Here is a 19347-nt window from a genome sequence, read left to right as displayed (position 1 = left end):
GATGGCGGCCGACTGGCTTCAACCAAACGACTTTTATCGCTCGATGTGGATGCGCTAACCAGTCATTTTTTTTTCCAGTGGGCGGAACTATAGTACGAGTCAAACAATACTCTACAGTATATCGAACTGTGTGTCCATCCGTCCAACCGAGCTAAAAACAGCTAGTATTGCGTGATATATATATATATATATATATATTCCATTCTAATTTGCGGCGAAAGCAGATCATATTACGGTACTGGAATTAGTCAGTTAGTTCATTTTACGTAGAATGCGTAGAGTTTTTGCACTGCACGGTCATGTGACTTCACCTTTTGGGGTTGTTACGTAGCAACCACGCAAGCGTAATCTCGGAAAGGCACCGGAGGCAATTGCAACAGTTTGCAATGCTTCACTCTGTGGACTGAGACCTGTTTCGGAGGGACAAGAAACAGCGGTGAAATGAGTGTTTTTCCTCCGTGAAACAACCCCATCAAAAGCTAATCTGCTAACGTGAGCGACATCCTTTTAGCAATTGAGCTAACCCCAGCTAGCTTCTTCGGTCCCTGCACGGCTGCGCTAAGCACCGCTAACATTTTTCCCATCTTAATTCGAGTCTTCTAAGGAACAAAAAAAATAATGAGACTAATAACGCGACCATTGTATGCATGTGTTTTAAACGTACCGAAGTTTTTCCGTGTTTATATTCTGTAAATGACGTTGTAATGTGGCACGTTATGTTTTGTACAGCTGAGCATGATTCTTGTTGTTGTCACGGCATTCTTGTACGATCGTGCATCACTTCAGATATGTTTTTCCAAACCAATGTCAATTTCCAAATTGTTTGGTGTGTGATTCAACCCATTACTGCTGTCTCTATTTCAGTCCACGTTTTTGGAGATGACTCACGAACCAAACGACGTCCGTAAGAAGTTCATCCTGAGCACGACGGGAAACTTTTATGAGCTTAAGACGCCCTCCTTTTTGCATGACAGCCCGGAGCTCAACGACTTCTTGGATGATGGAAACCAGTTTGTGTTGTCTGTCACCAAACAAGAAAATAATCTTCGTTTATCAAATAAGGTAGCGCAATTATCACACACTTTTTATTGCTTCAAAGGAGCTGACATATACTAGCAATTTGGCGTATTTTTAATTTCTAAAATATATTTTTCTCGCATCTTAAAAACAAAAACAACACCCTAGTTATTGACTTTGTACTGTCTCTAATTCTTGGTTATATTCTACTTGGGCAAAGGCGAGTCGCCTTTTGAAACCTTGACAAAGCGGAGTGGAGCCTGCGCTTCATCACTAATGCCATAATTTTTTTTTTTAAAAAGTCAGCATTCAAAATAGTGTCCCTTTTGAATGAATTCCTCTCCCTTTCGTCAGATTGAAGGGTTGCACGGCAGCCGAGAGAAAGTGTTGGTGTTCTTCAAGCTCCACCCCACGGTGATCACGGAGGAGAACTTGCACCAGAGCATCCTGGTGTCGTCCATGCTGGAGTCCCCCATCACCTCTCTGTACCAGGCCGTGAGACAGGTCTTTGCCCCGGTGCTGCTCAAGGACCAGCGCTGGCACTCAGCCTTCGATCCAAAGCTCGCAGGTCTGCTCAGTGAGCTGGAGCTGGGTCTGGGATCGGTGGTCCGCCAGTCGGGAGCACAACCTGCTGATTTGAAGAAAGTGCAATCGGAAGAAGATGTTTTGGGTATGTTCACAGAGACCTGGCCAAGGTCAAAAAGAGTTGCAGCTCTTGTGTAATTTTGTCCTTTTCTGACATGAGAAAGAGAGATTTGAAACCAAGATTACATTTTTATTGGCCATGGCTTTATATTGTGGCAGCTATTTATTCGACGCACATTAATATGCGTAATGGGTTCATCCCGAACACAGATACACCTCCGATGTAAGGGGGTGTGCACACTTATGCAACAACATTATTTCAGTTGTGCAAGTTGCTTTTGTTGTTGTGTTATAGTCACATTATTGGTGGATTTTCATTTTAAATGTTGTTTCTGGGTGTCATCTTTTCGATCCCCAAATTCTGGCATTTCAACAGGGGTGCGGACACTTATTATCTCCATTGCATCCATCCATACATTTCCTTTTGCCGCTTATCCTCACGAGGGTCGCGGGGAGCGCTGGAGTCTATCCCAGCTGTCAACGGGCAGGAGGCGGGGTACACCCTGAACTGGTCGCCAGCCAATCGCAGGGCACATGGAGACAAACAGCCGCACTCACAATCACACCTACGGGCAATTTAGAGTGTCCAATTAATGTTGCATGTTTTTGGGATGTGGGAACTCCACAAACTCCATTTTTAGATGCCATAATACCGCGTTCAACAATTCATATGTCGGCGCGTATGTATCTCACTGATGCAGGTATTCTCACGCCCACTGATGAGTTCCTGTATTGGGCGGACATCTCCGAATCCGCAAAGAAGGCCAACGTAAAAGAAAGAGCAGCGTATTTCACTGAGCAATTTCATCTTTTAGAGAAGGTATGAACTAAAATATGAAATACAAAACACTTTCAAATTAAAAGATCAAATCTTTGCCTTGTATGTTGTATCACTTCACTTTGATTTTGAGGTTGAAATCGACACAGGTGTGATTTTTCTTTGCTTTTAAATGCGATTATTTGAATGAAATTGAGACAAAATCATGCAAACTACATTTTGCGTTTGTGTCTCCGCCAGGAATATTGCGGTCTCGACGGTCTGGCTTTGTCCGACGTTCTGGATCTGGCGGAGCAGAGCCGGGACGCGCTCGACGGCGTCTGGCGGCAGCTCGATTATGAGCCTTACCCGGAAACGCGCATGGTCCGATTGATGGACGTTATCGGTGAGGCTCGCTTCCGAGAAGACGTTTGATACTTTTTTTCTGTTCTGACCACACACTGTTGATCGTTTTTCTGTGTGGCACCAATCTAAAATGGATTCGTATAATATCACCATACCGATGCATAGTTGAATATTTATTGAATTGCGCAAGTCACCGCCATTTTCTTGCCCTGGCAGTTTATGGAATTTATGCAAATATAAAGCCTGAAGTCTGAAAGTATCTTGCTTGACAGGGGCCGGTCTGTGGCTTCACCATGCAATAATGCTAATAATACATTAGAATAATAATAATAATAATTAATAATTATACATGTGTTCCACAGACTTTTTTTTTTAAATTGAAAACTGATTTCACAATGACCTGATATCTTAAATCGATGGATTAAGTGGATTACTGCATACTTTCTTTCAAGTAATCAAATTATCCATCCGTCCGTCCACTTTCTTCACCGCTTATCCTCACGAGGGTCGCGGGGATAATCAAATTACTTTCATGTAATTGTCAAAATTAAATATATGTGTATCTGTACAGTTCTTGGCTTGAGTTATGTTTTCGGCTACAGTAAGTTAAGACATCCTTGTTCCTGCCTCAGCGATTGTGCATTTAACCCTTTCCGGGCAGGGGTTACAAATTTGAAACAGGATTAATATAATTGAAAATTTGAAGTCCAGAGTATCATTTTATGAAAGTATCAGATTTTTCTCTCTGCTAAATTATATTTGGTCCATAAAGGGTTAACATTAACATATTTTCTACTCTACTAGAAATGTAGTTTTTGAAGGAATATGTCATTTTTTTTTTTTTAACTTCAACGAGGCGGCGCCCTCGGACGATACGTCCAGAAGAAGCTCGGTGACCTCAAGATCTTTGAGCAGCCGTTTGCGTCCGTGAGGGAGAGATGGAAGACGGGGGTCGCTATCTGTGAGCATTGGGTCGCAGCTTGTGAGCATCTGACTGGACAGGTATGGGAATAATTGAAATAGGCAATACAAGGAATGGCAATGGTTTTTAAAAAAAAAAAAAAAACGAAAAAAAAAAAAAAAACAAGCAAACAGTGTTTTAGCATTTTTTAAAACATTTTTTTGTTAGGTTTGGAAGAGACATGCACCTCATCCTTGGAAGGGAAACAAACACTGCCCACAAACTCTACATTGCCTTGGCAAACGACTGGATGAGGTATCCAGAAATGCAAATGCAATTCCTCTCATCTATTTTATCTACCTTACCTTACCTTAACTTAACTTACCCAAACCTACCTACCTACCTACCTACCTACCTACCTACCTAATCTTCCCTTACCTTAACTTACCTTATCCAAACCTACCTACCTTACCTTACCTTACCCAAACCTACCTACCGTACCTTACCTTACCTTACTTTACCCAAACATATCTACCTTACCTTACCTTACTTTACCTTACCTTACCTTATCTTACCCAAACCTACCTACCTTAACCTTACCTTACCTTACTTTACCCAAACCTACCTACCTACCTACCTTACCTTACATTATCTTACCCAAACCTACCTAACTTAGCTTATTTTACCTTACCTTACCCAAACCTACCTACCTTACCTTACCTTACCTTACCTTACCCAAACCTACCTACTTACCTTAACTTACTTTACCTTACCCAAACCTGCCTACCTTACCTTACCTTACCCAAACCTACCTACCGTACCTTACCTTACCTTACTTTACCCAAACCTATCTACCTTACCTTACCTTACTTTACCTTACCTTACCTTATCTTACCCAAACCTACCTACCTTAACCTTACCTTACTTTACTTTACCCAAACCTACCAACCTTACCTTACTTTACCTTACCTTACCTTACCTTACCTTACCTTACCTTACCTTACCCAAACCTACCTACCTACCTACCTACCTACCTTAGCTTACATTATCTTACCCAAACCTACCTAACTTAGCTTATTTTGCCTTACCTTACCTTACCTTACCTTACCTTACCTTACCGTACCTTACCTTACCTTACCTTACCTTACCTTACCTTACCTTACCCAGACCTACCCACCTACCTACCTACCGTCTATCTGTATCATAACTTTATTGAAATTTAATAGAGAGGATGTTTAAGTGTAGCGTTTTGGCGTGTGTCCTATTGTTTTATACATTACTTAGAGCACCCTCATATTAGTTGAATATGAAATGCATTTTGTGCGTGTGTCAGGTGGTGTCCCTGCGGGTTTTCCACGAGAAGCTGCTGCACTTGTTACCAGGAGGAACGCAGCAGGCACTGACTTCAGATTGTGTTTTTGAACCTTTTTCTGGCCTCAACCCTCTCCAGTACAATCCCTACACCGAGGTGGGTTGTGTACATCAGTGAAGGATGATCCATTTTCCTCCCAGATATTTAATATTTCGTCGTACGTCTGTAGCCCCTTTGGAGGGCAGCAGTGGCTCAGTTTGAGCGCATTATGGCTCCTTCGGAGCGAGAGGTGGCTGGCAGACTGAAGAGCTACATCGCCGATGTAGAAGGCAGTCCACAGCAGGTTGTTTAACAGCTCCGCTTAAAATATAGTCCTTTGTCTTGTTTTATTGTTAATGCACACTCATTGCAAAGGATTTTTTTTTTTTTGTAGCTGTTACAGGTGTTCCAAAACCACAAGGAGTTAATCAGGCGTCCTACCATCAGAAAAGAGCTTCAGTCTGAGAGAGACACTCTATTGGCCAGACTACTTGACTACAACAAGGGTGAACTTGATTTTCTCTGTTTTTGTCTGGCAAATTTTGTTTTTATTCTTTCACTGCGCCTCCTTTATGAACAAACCACTCATTTTGAAACAAAAATATAAAATTCGAAGTTCAATTGTGATTTTATTTTCAATTTTTAATTTTTTTTTTTTATCGATGGCTTTTTAGCGAGAGACTCATTGCGTTACTTGTCTTTTAACACTTTTTATAGGCTTAAAGACAGACTTTGAGAGTCGCTGTCACGGAAATCCCGGAGATAAGGCTGGCCCACTTATGGGCAGAAACCTCTCCGACGTGGTCAACAAAATTGTTTGGGTCCAACACTTCATACACAAGGTAAGATTATAATCAAATAAACTGTATGGTTCTATACAAGCTTTTCAGGCACTTTAGACAGGGTCATTTATCAGTGCTGCAATAAACGTTTAAATATTATAAGTTACACAGTTATGCATCTTAGAATAGGAATGAATATGGTAATCGTTTGCTCAGTGATGTTCACATTTGTTTAAAAATGTTAATACTTGTTTGAGTTGTGTTTTCTTGGGCTTTCATCCTTACATCAGGTGGAGGACTGTGTCCGCATCGCTGAAGCTCTCCTGTCAGATCTGTCAGGATTCAAAGGGTTCCTGCATTTCTGTGATGACCTGCTGGAAATTCTGAGAACATACGAGCAGGAACAGTTCGAGGACTGGTCTAGAGATTTATTGTCTAGTCTGGCCGATCCCAAGTCAGGACTTAGGTGAGACACTGTACTTTTTTGATTAAACCATATATAAAACCTACAATAAAAGCGCACAATTACAACATATGTCTACGTATTGTGCTCCAATATCATGCACAAAATATTTGTCGCTTTAGTCTCCAGGCGAGTGATCGAGTGATGGAATTGGACCACGCAGATGGCAGGTTGAAGATACATTACTCAGACAGACTGGTCAGTCTGCTCAGGGAGGTCAGGCAGCTCTCTGCTCTGGGCTTTGCTATTCCCGCCAAGATCCAGCTGGCTGCTAATACTGCCGACAAGTTCCACAGGCAGGCCATCGTCCTCAAACAGGTAACTTTATTATTATTATTGGGTTTTTTGTTGTTGTTGTTGCATGAGCTAATTCTTTTTCATTTCCTCTGGCTCAAGTCTTGCGTCGTCTCAAACTTTTCTGCTGTTACAGGTGGCAAACTTTTACAACACCATCGACCAGCAGATGATCCCATCTCAGAGGCCAATGATGCTCACGCTTGCTTTGGCTTTTGAGCAAATCATAAAGGTATTCCTAGCATGTTGCTGCTCTTTTTCACTTGTGAAATTGCCACTGAATAAAACTGCATATAGAATTTTACATTTCTGGACGGCTGTTGCTAATGCAATATGACGACATATCACTCTCCTTATTACAAACGACTTCATTATTTTCAGGTCAATCAAATGATGTTATTGTGCTTGAGAAAAGACATTTAGTACATTTTTGGTGTCCTCCTTGCATGCTATTCATATTCTGTATCATCTATTGTTGGAAAAGTGATTTATATTTTCCCATTGTGGTACTAATTAGGTTAGATTATCTGCAATAATCGCTACATTATTGTTTCTTTAGCAATGTTTTGGTTATGATGATTATTATGTGATAATACTGTATCATGGGGTGAGATGTGGCGTCGGTGTGTGAGAAGAATTTAAGGTGGAAGTGGGACTGCATCAGTGATCCGCGCTGAGCCCCTTCCTGTTTGCGGTAGTAACGGATAGGCTGACAGATGAGGTTAGACTGGAATCCCCTTGGACTGTGATGTTCGCAGATGATATTGTGATCTGCAGTGAAAGCAGGGAGCATGCGGAGGAACAATTAGAAAGGTGGAGGCACGCACTGGAAAAGAGAGGAATGAAGATAAGCTGAAGTAAAACAGAATATATGTGCGTGAAAGTGAGGGGCGGAGGAGGAAGAGGGAAGCTCGTGGGTGGACGACTTCAAATACTTGGGGTCAACAATCCAGAGCAATGGTGAGTGTGGTAAGGAAGTGAAGAAACGGGTCAAAGCGGGGTGGAACAGTCGCCGGAGGGTGTCTGGTGCCCTATGTGACAGAAGAGTTTCCGCTAGGATGAAGGGCAAAGTTTATAAAACAGTGGTGAGGCCGGCCGGCCGTGATCTACGGATTAGAGACGGTGGCGCTCAAGAGACAACAGGAAGCAGAACTGGAGGTTCCGAAAGGAAAAGAAGAAGAATTACCGTATCATGTGTTATCTACTGTAACGTTACTTGTCTTGGACAGAATCCTCGCTCTCAGTCAAAGGAATCAGCTGGTAAACTCCACATCACATGGAACAATCCCAAAGAGCTGGAAGTTTACATCTCCAAGCTGCAGTCTGCGACAGAGAAGCTCTCCACTGAGAACAGGAAGCTACGCAAGTGGCACATGGATTTCACAGACAAGGTTGCAGCTTGTCTTTAGCCTTCTGTATCTTTTGGAAGGAGCGAATGACTTTACCACTTCGTGTTTCTTTTTTTTTTTTCCTGTGGGTCCGAAGGTGGTGACAATAATGAATGTCGACTTGCTGCGACATCAACAAAGGTGGAAAGAAGGCCTCCAGGAGCTCCGGACTGGCTTTGCCACTCTGGAGGCTCAGGTAATGATCCTGTGTGGGCGTGTGCATGAAATCAATGAATCACTGCATAGGATGGAGGTTGTACTGAAAAACCTTTTCATTCAATACACATCATTGTATCTTTTGAATTTAGGGCTTTAGGTCTGATGACATGCAGGCGTGGCGACAGCATTGGAACCATCAGCTGTACAAGGCCCTTGAACACCAGTACCAGACCGGATTGGAAGCTCTGAACAAGAACCTACCCGAAATCCACGTTGACCTCACTTTTAAGTGCGTCCAACGTCTTGATTTCTCCCCATGATGCCTCGTTTCAGCTTTGCACAATACATTTTTGGCGGCCTCTCTCTGAGCAGACAGGGCCGGTTGCAGTTCCAACCGCCGTTCGAGGAGGTCCGAGCACGCTATTACAGGGAGATGAAGAGGTTCATCTCGATCCCGAACCAGTTCAAAGGTGTCAGCTCACCCGGGGATCCGGTTATCTTCGGCGCTATGATCGACAGGAATGCCTCTGGGTTTCTGACCATTTTCAGCAAGGCAGAAGACCTCTTTAGCCGCTTGCAGGCTATTCAACACAAGTACAAGGTTCCTGAACAACATATAATTATATGACGATGATATGATGAGATGATGGTGACCGAGATTAGTATTTAACAGCAGTCTGTTGAAACACTATTAATTATAGCATTATATTGTGGTTTTGGTAATGTTTGGTTAAAGATGATTAAATTGAAAACAGCTCTTCAGACATGGTTGAGCACAGAGTGGGGTTAAGCGCCATCCTGGAGGGCTGTCAGCAACAGAAACTGCACACTGATAAGAGTCTGGTAGTTCTTTTCATTTTTCTGTCCTTGCATTTTAAATTGATTTTCAGCTGTCTTTCAACACATGACCATGAGTCGCTAAATTATTTTGCTTCTCCAAAGTAGCCTACTTCGGTAACAAAATGGGTGACAAAATAATATTATTTAACTCCCGTATTTTCTGCACTATAAGGCGCACCGTATTATAAGGCTCACCTTCAATGACTATTGGCCTATTTTAAGACTTTTTTCATACATAAGGCGCACCGGATTATAAGGGACATAGAATAGACATCGTAATAGAGGCTGGTTATGCATCCATTAGATGGAGCTGCACTAAAGGCTCAATATTGATCCTGCTTTTGAGAAAATTAAAGGGTTTTAGGTGCGCCTTATAGTGCGTAAAATACGGTAATTCAACTTTGCCCAGTAAAAAAGCAGGCTGTTAAATGTCTTTTGGTGGCATTTTTGGATCTCTGTTTGAAAGGGAACGCCCGACTCTTTGTGTTTCATTTTTTCATTTAGTGATTGTCATTCTTTGTTTGTCATTTCTATCACTTTTGACACAGTTGCATTTAAAATAAGTATGCACATCTCATTTCTTGAATGTGTTTTTTGCGTGTGTTTGTGCACTCAGGAGTGGGTGGTGCTGGGCCAGGTGGATTTGGAGAAGTTTTTAGAGAAACATCTGCACACCGTGCAGGATTGGGAGAGAAACTTCAAGGGCCTGAAAGCCAGAGGAAAAGAATCAGAACGTCTGCCTAGGTGCATATTACACAAAAGTATAATCTTAAAACAATATGGCAACTGCAGCAACTGAAGAAAAGCAATATATTTTTTGAGGGATTTTTGGTTTGTTTATATTATATATTATTAATATATTTTGTGTAGTTTTTGTCTAGAGGTCTCACTCTAGAAACTTCCCATTTTTTTTCAATAAGTACATGTTTTTATTTCTAAAGGGAATTAAACATGGGATGTGTATAGTTGGGGTTAGGGTTAGGGTTAGAATGGATAGAGATAGAATAAACAAGTGACCTATAAAGCAGTGATGAATAATTCTTTCACTTTGAGCACTATTGGAATTTGTGTATTTCGATGCTTCTTCATGTCATTCCTTTTTGTTAGCCAGGAGAAGGTCGACTGTGTCACAGTCAACTGTGAGCCGCTTAAAGCTGCCATTGATGGGCTCATCCAGAAGCTCTTTGACCTGCTGCTTATGTCTCTTAGGAAGTCCATACAGGGTGAATGTCACATTTTTTATCAACCAGAAAAAATATTATCGCTAAGTTTATGTAGCTTTTTTTTCCTCCCCTTTCTCGTTTCATACTATCATAATAGTATGCATGGTTCTTGTACGATTGGATCCATCTTGCTCTTCTTCCTTTGGCTCAATTTCAGGCCACACGCAGGCTATTGACAGTTTTGTGTCAGAGTCGATGGAGATCTTGTCCACACGACCGGAAAATATTGAAGCGATTAGCGCTGCCAGTGGCAAATACGGCCAGATAGTCGCCCAAAAACCTGAGGTAAGAAATACGTAACCCATACTTTGGAATTTAGAACAAATTATTGGTTAAAATATTACATTTTTCTGTATTCGGATAGTTGAATCTAACAGATTGATGATCTGATAACCTGAAAATGATCTATTCCAGAATGCCTCCCAATTCACTTTGAATTGTCATAAGTCAACTGCTTTACAGTAAAATCTAAAAAAAGATCAAATGTTTCCAATTCACTCTTATAATGCATTGTCGGATGCAGACTTAATGACACGAGGATGCACCTGCAGAGGGCAGTATTGCTGCGTTCTTACATTACTAAGTCCTTTACTTATTATTAGACTGTATGAGGCCCCTTTTTGCCCCCTCCAAAATTTGACAACTATCATTTTAACTGATGTCAGAAAGAGTACAGTATGTGTATGGATTGTTTGAATGATATTTTGTGACAGTTGTCATTGAAAAAGTAGTCATTGTTTCTGACTTAACTGGGTCTGAGTAGATCCTACCTCAGTTCAAGTCTGCGGAGGAGAAGAACCGTTTGCTGCGAGCAGTATCGGGGGCGGGGATGGACTCCCTCTCCTCCCTGAGGGCCAAATGGGACAAACTGGAGCTTGTCATGGAGAGCCATCAGCTCATGATCAAAGATCAGGTATGGCAACGGAGCATGGCGGTTTTGAGTTCTTGACGAGAGATATTTTCTGCAGTCGTGTTTATCAGGTGGTACTTTCAAATCTCCGAAGCACCTGATCCCCTCACTAAAATCCCATTTCATCACTGTGTATCCCGGTGGCTGACTCTCGTTGATATCAACCACGCTGCTCTCCTTTCACAGGTGGACGTGATGCGAAGTCACACCACAGATCGCATCAATGCCTACAGAGAAGATCTGGAGCGTTTCAAGGCCCGCTGGGACCAGCTAAAGCCCAAAGAGGAGATGCTTGATTCTGGTGATCGTGACACCCTCCTCGGCTGTCTTCAGACCATCAGAGATAAGCAGCAAGAGTTCCAGGAGTTAGAGTTGATCCGCAATAAACTCGTGTAAGTCGTTCACTATATTTTTTTATCTGCAGCACATAAATGAATGAAAAATGCCACGAGGGGATGTACGGATTCTAGTCTTTTCCCTCTCCTCATCTTTTCCCCCTACTTCTCCCTAGTGAGGATTGTGTCTACTTCGACCTGGAGGTTTCCACTTTCCCTCTGGCGGAAGAGACAAAACAAGACATGGAGGAGTACAGCCAGATGTGGGGCCTGTATGAGGAGTGGCACCAAGGCTTTACCGAAAAGGCGCAGGAGGACTGGATCTTATTCAGGTGAAGTAACAGACACACGTCAAAAATGTACCGTAGATGCCACTTTTTGCCCTTTCTTTAAATTGTTTCTGTGCATTTTTAAATTGTTTTCCCATTTTACAGGAGTAAGACCTATCTGTTTGAGGAATTCCTATTTACGTGGCAGGACAAACTGAAGAAGCTTGTGCAACCGACAGCGATTTCTGTTAAATTGCAAGAAGAAGTGGATAAATATAAGGTACAAAATCCAGTTGGAGAAATTCTCATTTTCTTTGTCAGTTGATCTCTTATACATGAAATGAGCGTTCTGTGCGTTCCTTGCACTCAGCAACTGAAAATGTATTTTTCTTTTGCCCCATAAGTAGTCGGTGATGCGGTTTTAAGTAGACGACGCTTTCCTTTTGAGTTACTAAGATAAGAGGGATTGCTTTCATACCCTTTTAGTGTGACTGAATTTTCAAAATGACCAACTTTTCATCTGCGTCCAGAACATCGTCCCGGTGCTGAAGTATGTGCGTGGGGAACACCTGTCTCAAGACCACTGGCTGGACATGTTCCGTTTGCTTGGTCTTCCGAGAGGGATGACTTTAGAGAGACTCACCTTTAGTGACCTTCTTGGAGTGGCAGATAACATTATCGCAAAGGCCATGGAGCTCAAGGTACAGTGGCGTATAAAAATTCTCCACACCCCTGTTCAAATGCATTTTCTTGTGTAAATTGTGAAACCCCAAGATGAATAATTCCAAAACCTTTTCAACCGTTAGTGTGACCTTTAACCTGTACATCGCAATTGAAAAAAATATGTTTTCAAAGGGGGGAAGTCAAGATGAATCGAGATACGGACACCCTATGATAAGTGGGAACGTGTCTGTGTTCAGAATGAATCAGTCACATTGTGATGATAAATGAGCATCTGCACATATTGTCTCGCTGACTGTTTTGGGGAACTGTTTATAATTCCCTTCCCATTGACTAGGAGTTCAGTTGCAGCGAAACTGCTCCCAAAGCAAGATGCTGGCGCCACCTGCGCTGTCTAATTGGATCCAACATGAGAGCTCCTGTGCAGCAAGAAATTAAATTTTTACTTTTTAAACATGCTCAGTTTTGATTGACAGTGCCACAGAGATATTTTTGTGTTATTTTAGTGCTGCAGCACTACAGTACATCGCATATTAGTGCGTGGTGCTCAATTGCCATTTTTAAAAGGTCATAAAAAAGGAAATATCTTTAAATGATCCTATAATTGGTGAAAGGAAACTACGCCATTGCACCGATTCATTGCAGAAATACTGCATTTTGGCATGGTTTTGGATCCATTTTTAGTCTTTTTTTTTTTTTTCCAGACTCCACACGTAAAATCACGAAATCCTTGTTTTTGACACACGCGGCAAATAAAAATGATTCTGAAGCATTACGAATATGTTACAAAGTCAAACCCATATTATGATGTAAATGCAAGGCGAAGTCATCAATCTTCATACGTGGTTATTGAATGTTTTACTGCGTGTAGGACCTGAACAGCCGTGCCCAGGCAGAGGTGACAATAAGAGAAGCACTGAGAGAGTTGGACTTATGGGGTGCGTCGGCTACCTTTAACCTCACGGACTACACTGGCAGCAGTGGCCGCCCTCTCACCATCATCAGAGACTGGAAAGATATCGTCAGCCAGGTGGGTGCATGCACACACTGAACCAAATTAGTTTTTACATACTGTTTGGACATGTGCTATCAGAGTCCTGGTACTATTTGCCTGGTAGTAAGGCTTCAGTTTTTTTTTTTTTTTTTTTTTGCACAACGGTTGTTGTGAATCTGTATTTTTGTTGTTTAAAAACTGTTAGAGTGGGTTGGGGTTAATTATAATTAGCAAAAATGTGACTTGCATACCATGAATTATTTTTAATTACTATACACATTGCCAAGTCATAAAAAGTTATTTTTACACACACACAAATGCATCAATTTTTTTTTTTTTTTCACAATACCTTTAACCTCTGAATCCAATTTATCTAGAAAATTGAACTGGCACCGTGGCCAGGTTGAAGCACCCTTGATTTGATTTCAGACAAAATCCTTCAGGACATCTTGGCAATATTAAATTTGATTTACAGTATATTCCTGGATATCTTTATTAATATCCTGTGAGATAATCTGTATTGTTCCACTTCATTTGAAATCTGCTGTACATGTTATATGAGGAATCATTTTGTGGACCGCAATCATCGAGATTTATATTTAATTTCCAGTTATCATTTAAAGGCCAATGGATGTTCCAGTGTTAAATGTATTGAGCAATGAATAACTCCCTGAAAGCAGACACATAAATCATACACATAAGAGTGGAAAACTTTTTTTTTTACCTCATGATTTATAGTTTAAACACACTTTCTGTCCGCTTACAAGGCAACAATGAATTCAATTTTGCCATATGCTCTATACACTATGGGCCCTTATTTACTCAACGTTTGCCTCTGCAGAATTGGGCACAAACTTGATTGCACGCACAAAACAATGCAGAAGCTGATGTAATAACTGGGCATATCGAGGACCGGGTCCGCCAATTGCGCAAAATAGCAGCGCAGGTAATTTTCTTCTGGGAGGAGTAGAAATAAAGTAAGCAATGCGCAATGTGATCTATGAATCCTGAGAGGAAGTGTGATGGCTGAGTTTGCATCTTTAAAAACGTTTCTTAAAAGCAGGTGCAAACCGGCACCTTTGTGCGTAACCATGACACAGAGGTGCAGATAAAATGTACATTTTCTAAACAATGTTACTTAAGATGGGAAGATATACTGTATATCCATTTGCCAGAACCTTGGGGTGAGTTAAATTAAAAAAAAAAAAAAAAACATGTCTTTCCCCCAAATGATTGGAGTAATATATTTCTTTCATGAAACGCCACTAACACATCCAATTCCTAATTTTCCATGGTGGAAACCATCATAGCCATTTGTTACATAAGAGACAAAATAGTGCAGTCTGCATGCAGAACAATATTTAATTTCCAAAGTGTATTTGTTCTGTCATAGTTCAGGCAGCCCATTTAAATGTCTCGTCTAGATGAACTTTAATTGCTACCGAGTCGGAGCTGTTATCAGTCACATCAACAGACACTAAAACACGATGAGCTTTATTACCACTTTGTGTCCTTTCAGGTGGGAGATAACCGCTGCCTGCTGCAGTCTCTGAAAGATTCTCCTTACTACCGCAACTTCCACGACAAGGTCTGATGAACCTGCGGCGTGGCATCCTTTGTGTAGTCATAAATAATTAATATCAATCATTATCAAAATTACACCGACGCTGTATGTATGTTTACTTCATTTATTTTCAGGTCAACTTGTGGGAGGTACGTCTGTCGGACTTGGATGAATACCTACTAAATCTGAACGCCATTCAGAGAAGATGGGTTTATCTTGAGCCTATCTTTGGACGGGGAGCATTGCCCCGAGAGGAGGCCCGCTTCAAACGGGTCGATGAAGACTTCAGGTAACTTGGTCTAAACTTTGTCAGAACATGGTGGACCAAGCCAGCCATCCATTTCCCATACCTAAACTCATTTTCGAGAGATCCTGTACTCATCACGGTCAATATCTTTCCTTTCCTTTATCGTTTTATCTATCCCTACTTTGACATATTAGTTACTGTAAACCAGGGGTGCTCAATGCGTCGATCGCGATCGACTGGTCTTGGTCAATCACGGGACGGCGTGCCCAAAAAAAAAAAAAAACCTGTCAGCCAACCTTCCCTCAAAACTACGCTCGTGCGCAATTGTGGATGGCTGATGCAGTCTCTTCGCAGATATTCTGCGTTGCGCGCAAAAAAAAAAATCTAATGCAAATTGAAAGGACAACACAGCTATTCGGTTTGTGACATTTTGCGATGTGATTAAATGAGTGAGGGATGAGTGGTTGTTACAGCCAATGGGACAATTCACATACCTACTGTAAAAAATGAAAAGATGCCACTGGTTTCTTTTAGGCAGCACACAGAACTTTTCTTTAACAACGACCACACTCTCTTTTTCCTAGTTTACCTTACAAAGCTTAGACGTACACTCATAATTACAAATGTTACAGAACTTACGCAGCCGTTTTCTAATGATAGCGTCCACCACTGCTGCTTTAGTTAGCAACACAGTCTGGTCAACGTAGAGCAAAGATGAGCTAGACTTGCTGCTTATGTTTACTTTCGATATTAATGGAGAAAGTTAAGCAAAAGAAATGTTGTTGTTTTAAGATGCAATGATCTGTCGGAGTATGTGAATAATCGAAGAAAAACCGAGTGGGAAAGGTCTGGTCTGAAGCCAAAGAAGAAAGTGCAGGATTGAGATGGTGTGTCATTTTTAAATTCCACATTGGCACAGCCTGATCCAGGATGAAAGCACAGACAATACAGTAGACAAAAAGCTAATTCTGTATTTTAAATATAAGAGGCAACATAACATTAACCTGAAAAAAAAGTAGATCTTGGGGTAAAAAAAAGTCTGAGCACCCCTGCTGTAAACAATCATGAACATCAGAATACCATGTGCCACAGGTCTATAATGTCAGACATCCAGAGGGACAACAGAGTCATTTCTCTGAGCTCAAGGGCTGGAATTAGAAACTCCCTGATGACCCTAATCGACCAGCTGCAGCGCTGCCAAAAGTCCCTCAATGAGTTCCTGGAGGTACATACAAGAACACCTACACGAGGCATCCCTTCACTTGTAACTATTTCATTCCTATTTGTGACCGTTTTAGGAGAAGCGCTCTGCCTTCCCGAGATTTTATTTCATAGGAGATGATGATCTTTTAGAGATTCTTGGTCAGGCCACCAACCCGACGGTCATCCAGTCGCACCTCAAGAAACTGTTTGCAGGTCACCAAGCTTTATTCTGTACATTTTTTTTTCTGACTTTTGTGGAGCCCATTAAAACCCAGAGGCTTTGGGGAAGCTAATTAGTGTACTACTTGCACAGGCATCCATAGTGTTGCGTTTGATGAGGAGTGCCAGCATATTGTGGCCATCTGTTCCTTGGACGGGGAGATTGTTCCTCTCAGAAATACTGTTCGCATCTCCAGCCTTGTGGAGGTAAAAAAAAAAAAAAAAGTGAAGTGTGTTGTTGGGATCATGTTTTTTAATAGTTTAGTGTCTTTATTTCTTATATAGGCAGAGTCTGGTGCTCAGTTTTTCTGAATATATATCTGTATTTTGTAGGTGTGGTTAAATGAACTGTCGAAGGAAATGAAGGGGACTTTGAGGGAAATGCTACATGAATGTGTCACGGCAGGGAAAAAAGGTGACGTCGACCCCTCACGTTATCCCTCACAAGTACGTATGCATCTTTTTTTAATTCAATTTTTAGACTTTTGTGCACTTTGCTGTATTCATACTTTTTTTAATTGTTATTTTTTTTTAGGCAAAGTTCCCTTTGAGTAAAAAGGCCTGAAAAGTCAAAGTTGTATTTTTTATTTTTTTTTTTTTGGGATAGATTTTGTGTCTTGCAGAGCAAATCCAGTTTACTGAAGATGTGGAGCGGGCGCTCAAGGAGCACAATCTACAGCAGCTAGAGTTGCACCTCAGCGCCAAACTGGAACAGTACACTACTGTTGACACCAGCTCTGATGACCACACAAACACAGGTTGGACTTTTGTATTTCTTTCTTCTGCATTTGTGCACGCATGAGTTGATGGATGCGCTCTCTAAAGGTCAAGTGTCATGCCTATAAACATTCGAAAATAGATATTGTAATGAAAAATACGTATAACATTATTCACTTCAATGTCTCTACAAAAAAATAAATATGAGTGGAGAACCCGTCATCCGTGCGCAAAGTTGCAGAAGTCACATTCGACATTCAAGTGGTAGCCATATTGGGTGCGTCTTCTGTCCGCGACGTCACACTGGGACATTTGCCATTGAGAAGACGCTGTGGCCTTTACTGTGGGACACGGAAGCTCTTTTTAAAGAAGAGAACATCTCACAACCAAGTTTCGAGCCATATTTAGATGATATGCGGATCACGGCTAAACTGCATGCGGCCAAACCGCCTCCCCGTCCGATCCACCTCCACGGCAGAGATGAGCCACTGCGGTCCGGCGCCGCGTCCGCCGATCACGGCTTTGGCCGGGTTGGCACATTGACACATTTAGCACCCCTGATTTATGGATGACGTCCTCCCGGCCAACTATTGCTTTTTTTTTAGTAGCTGTATACACACCTACCTGTCATTTGGAACCCACAAAGCTCTCATCTTTTGCACTGTGCAATTCATTTTTCACAATTAACCGGGTCTCTTGCAAACTTATGACGGGTAAATCCATCCTCCCGAGTGTTCAAGCAATATCCAGCAATACAACGAGCCGGCATTTTCGCTAACACGAAGGAACAAAGAGCAACCTTCCCACAGGTAAAACTAATTGAAATATATGAGCCCGGCTGAGTGCACAACTGCCCTGTACGTCACTTCTTGCTTCTTCTAGAAAACAAATCCCCCGAGAGGATTTTCATGACAGGAGTTACAAAAAGCCATATATGTCAAAATCATGTTTTGTGGTGAAAAAAACGGATGGGTCCATACCATCTGCCGTTTTTTTCATTAATAACATACTAAAAATCATGCATTTCATGACAGTGGCCCTTTAAGCACCTTTAAACCAAACCTGACTGAAGCGTCAATTACTGCCTACAAATAAGCTATTAATTTCATTCCATTTACCTTCCTACTCTTTGATGATCTCATTAGGCAAGCTGCAATCTTATTTACAAAATATTGCAAACAAATTACAGCAAGCAAACATACGTACGTAGCAAGCAACGTTATGTACACCCAGAGGCAAGAGTTAAAAGGTGATAATAATGATGAAAAAAAAAAACCACAAGTACTGACAGTCATTAAGTTATCAATTAGTTGCATTAATTTGTAGTGGTTACATTCATAACATTTGTTTTCATAATGTTCAGAAATTAATGTAAGGGCAACTCCGAGTGTGGGCTCTTGGGCCACCAGTTGCCCATCACTGTTGCAAACAAATATTATTTGCTCTGTTTGGAGCAGTCTTACAAAAAGAAATGCTTTATTTATTGACAATATTCTCTATACAGGTGAATGCAAGTGAGAAGGTGATGAGGGATTACACAACGCTGTTTCATAGAGTTTGATTTCATGATTTATCACGATTCATATAATAATGGCCTTTTATAGACACTGGTATTCTGCAGCTGAAATTGAAGGCCTTGATCCTGGACATTATTCACAACATCAGCGTGGTGAAGGAGTTGAAGCAAGCAGAGGTCAGCAGCCTCGAGGCCTGGACCTGGCAGAAGCAACTTCGTTTCTATATGGGACCTGACAAATGCTGCCGTATTCATATGGTGGATGCACAGTTTAGCTACACCTACGAGTACCAGGTGGGTAACTAACTCGTCATGCCTCCCCTTGTCATGTATCCTGGTTTTTCCTGCCAAAATCTGCCTCCTGCTCGCATTCAGAAGGAGGCTTCTCCTTGAGCATGACCTTGGGATTTATTCCACAAGACATCTGCAAGGATCTATTCCATAATGTTGGCACACACTCGATTCCAATACTGTGTCACCATTAATCATTGTCCCAGGAAGATATG

The 19347-nt window shown here is 41.5% G+C and overlaps 1 protein-coding gene across 4 annotated transcripts in view; it reads left to right on the top strand.

The window, feature by feature from the left end:
* Positions 1–19347, top strand: part of dync2h1 (dynein cytoplasmic 2 heavy chain 1) — an 85041-nt gene that overhangs the window by 1350 nt on the left and 64344 nt on the right. For 2 of the 4 annotated variants that reach the window (XM_061827018.1, XM_061827015.1), the window contains exons 1-35: positions 326–492; positions 865–1062; positions 1372–1687; positions 2364–2482; positions 2681–2825; positions 3642–3787; positions 3915–4001; positions 5020–5154; positions 5228–5341; positions 5432–5543; positions 5755–5879; positions 6110–6285; positions 6405–6600; positions 6713–6808; positions 7806–7967; positions 8062–8160; positions 8273–8412; positions 8496–8724; positions 9580–9707; positions 10071–10186; positions 10344–10471; positions 10950–11099; positions 11283–11488; positions 11608–11763; positions 11866–11980; positions 12231–12401; positions 13253–13411; positions 14895–14963; positions 15074–15228; positions 16279–16411; positions 16485–16602; positions 16703–16815; positions 16942–17055; positions 17216–17366; positions 18930–19135. In XM_061827018.1, the coding sequence (XP_061683002.1) occupies positions 880–1062; positions 1372–1687; positions 2364–2482; positions 2681–2825; positions 3642–3787; positions 3915–4001; positions 5020–5154; positions 5228–5341; positions 5432–5543; positions 5755–5879; positions 6110–6285; positions 6405–6600; positions 6713–6808; positions 7806–7967; positions 8062–8160; positions 8273–8412; positions 8496–8724; positions 9580–9707; positions 10071–10186; positions 10344–10471; positions 10950–11099; positions 11283–11488; positions 11608–11763; positions 11866–11980; positions 12231–12401; positions 13253–13411; positions 14895–14963; positions 15074–15228; positions 16279–16411; positions 16485–16602; positions 16703–16815; positions 16942–17055; positions 17216–17366; positions 18930–19135 (4968 nt within the window). In that variant the 5' untranslated portion in view covers positions 326–492; positions 865–879. Of the gene's footprint in view, positions 1–325; positions 493–864; positions 1063–1371; positions 1688–2363; positions 2483–2680; positions 2826–3641; positions 3788–3914; positions 4002–5019; positions 5155–5227; positions 5342–5431; positions 5544–5754; positions 5880–6109; positions 6286–6404; positions 6601–6712; positions 6809–7805; positions 7968–8061; positions 8161–8272; positions 8413–8495; positions 8725–9579; positions 9708–10070; positions 10187–10343; positions 10472–10949; positions 11100–11282; positions 11489–11607; positions 11764–11865; positions 11981–12230; positions 12402–13252; positions 13412–14894; positions 14964–15073; positions 15229–16278; positions 16412–16484; positions 16603–16702; positions 16816–16941; positions 17056–17215; positions 17367–18929; positions 19136–19347 lie in introns of those variants that run through there. The other 2 variants (XM_061827016.1, XM_061827017.1) reach the window with 2 other exon arrangements.

This window comes from Syngnathoides biaculeatus, chromosome 8, assembly GCF_019802595.1.
Source record: "Syngnathoides biaculeatus isolate LvHL_M chromosome 8, ASM1980259v1, whole genome shotgun sequence".
Taxonomy (NCBI): Eukaryota; Metazoa; Chordata; class Actinopteri; order Syngnathiformes; family Syngnathidae; genus Syngnathoides; species Syngnathoides biaculeatus.
This window is presented reverse-complemented; position numbering and strand designations above follow the sequence as displayed.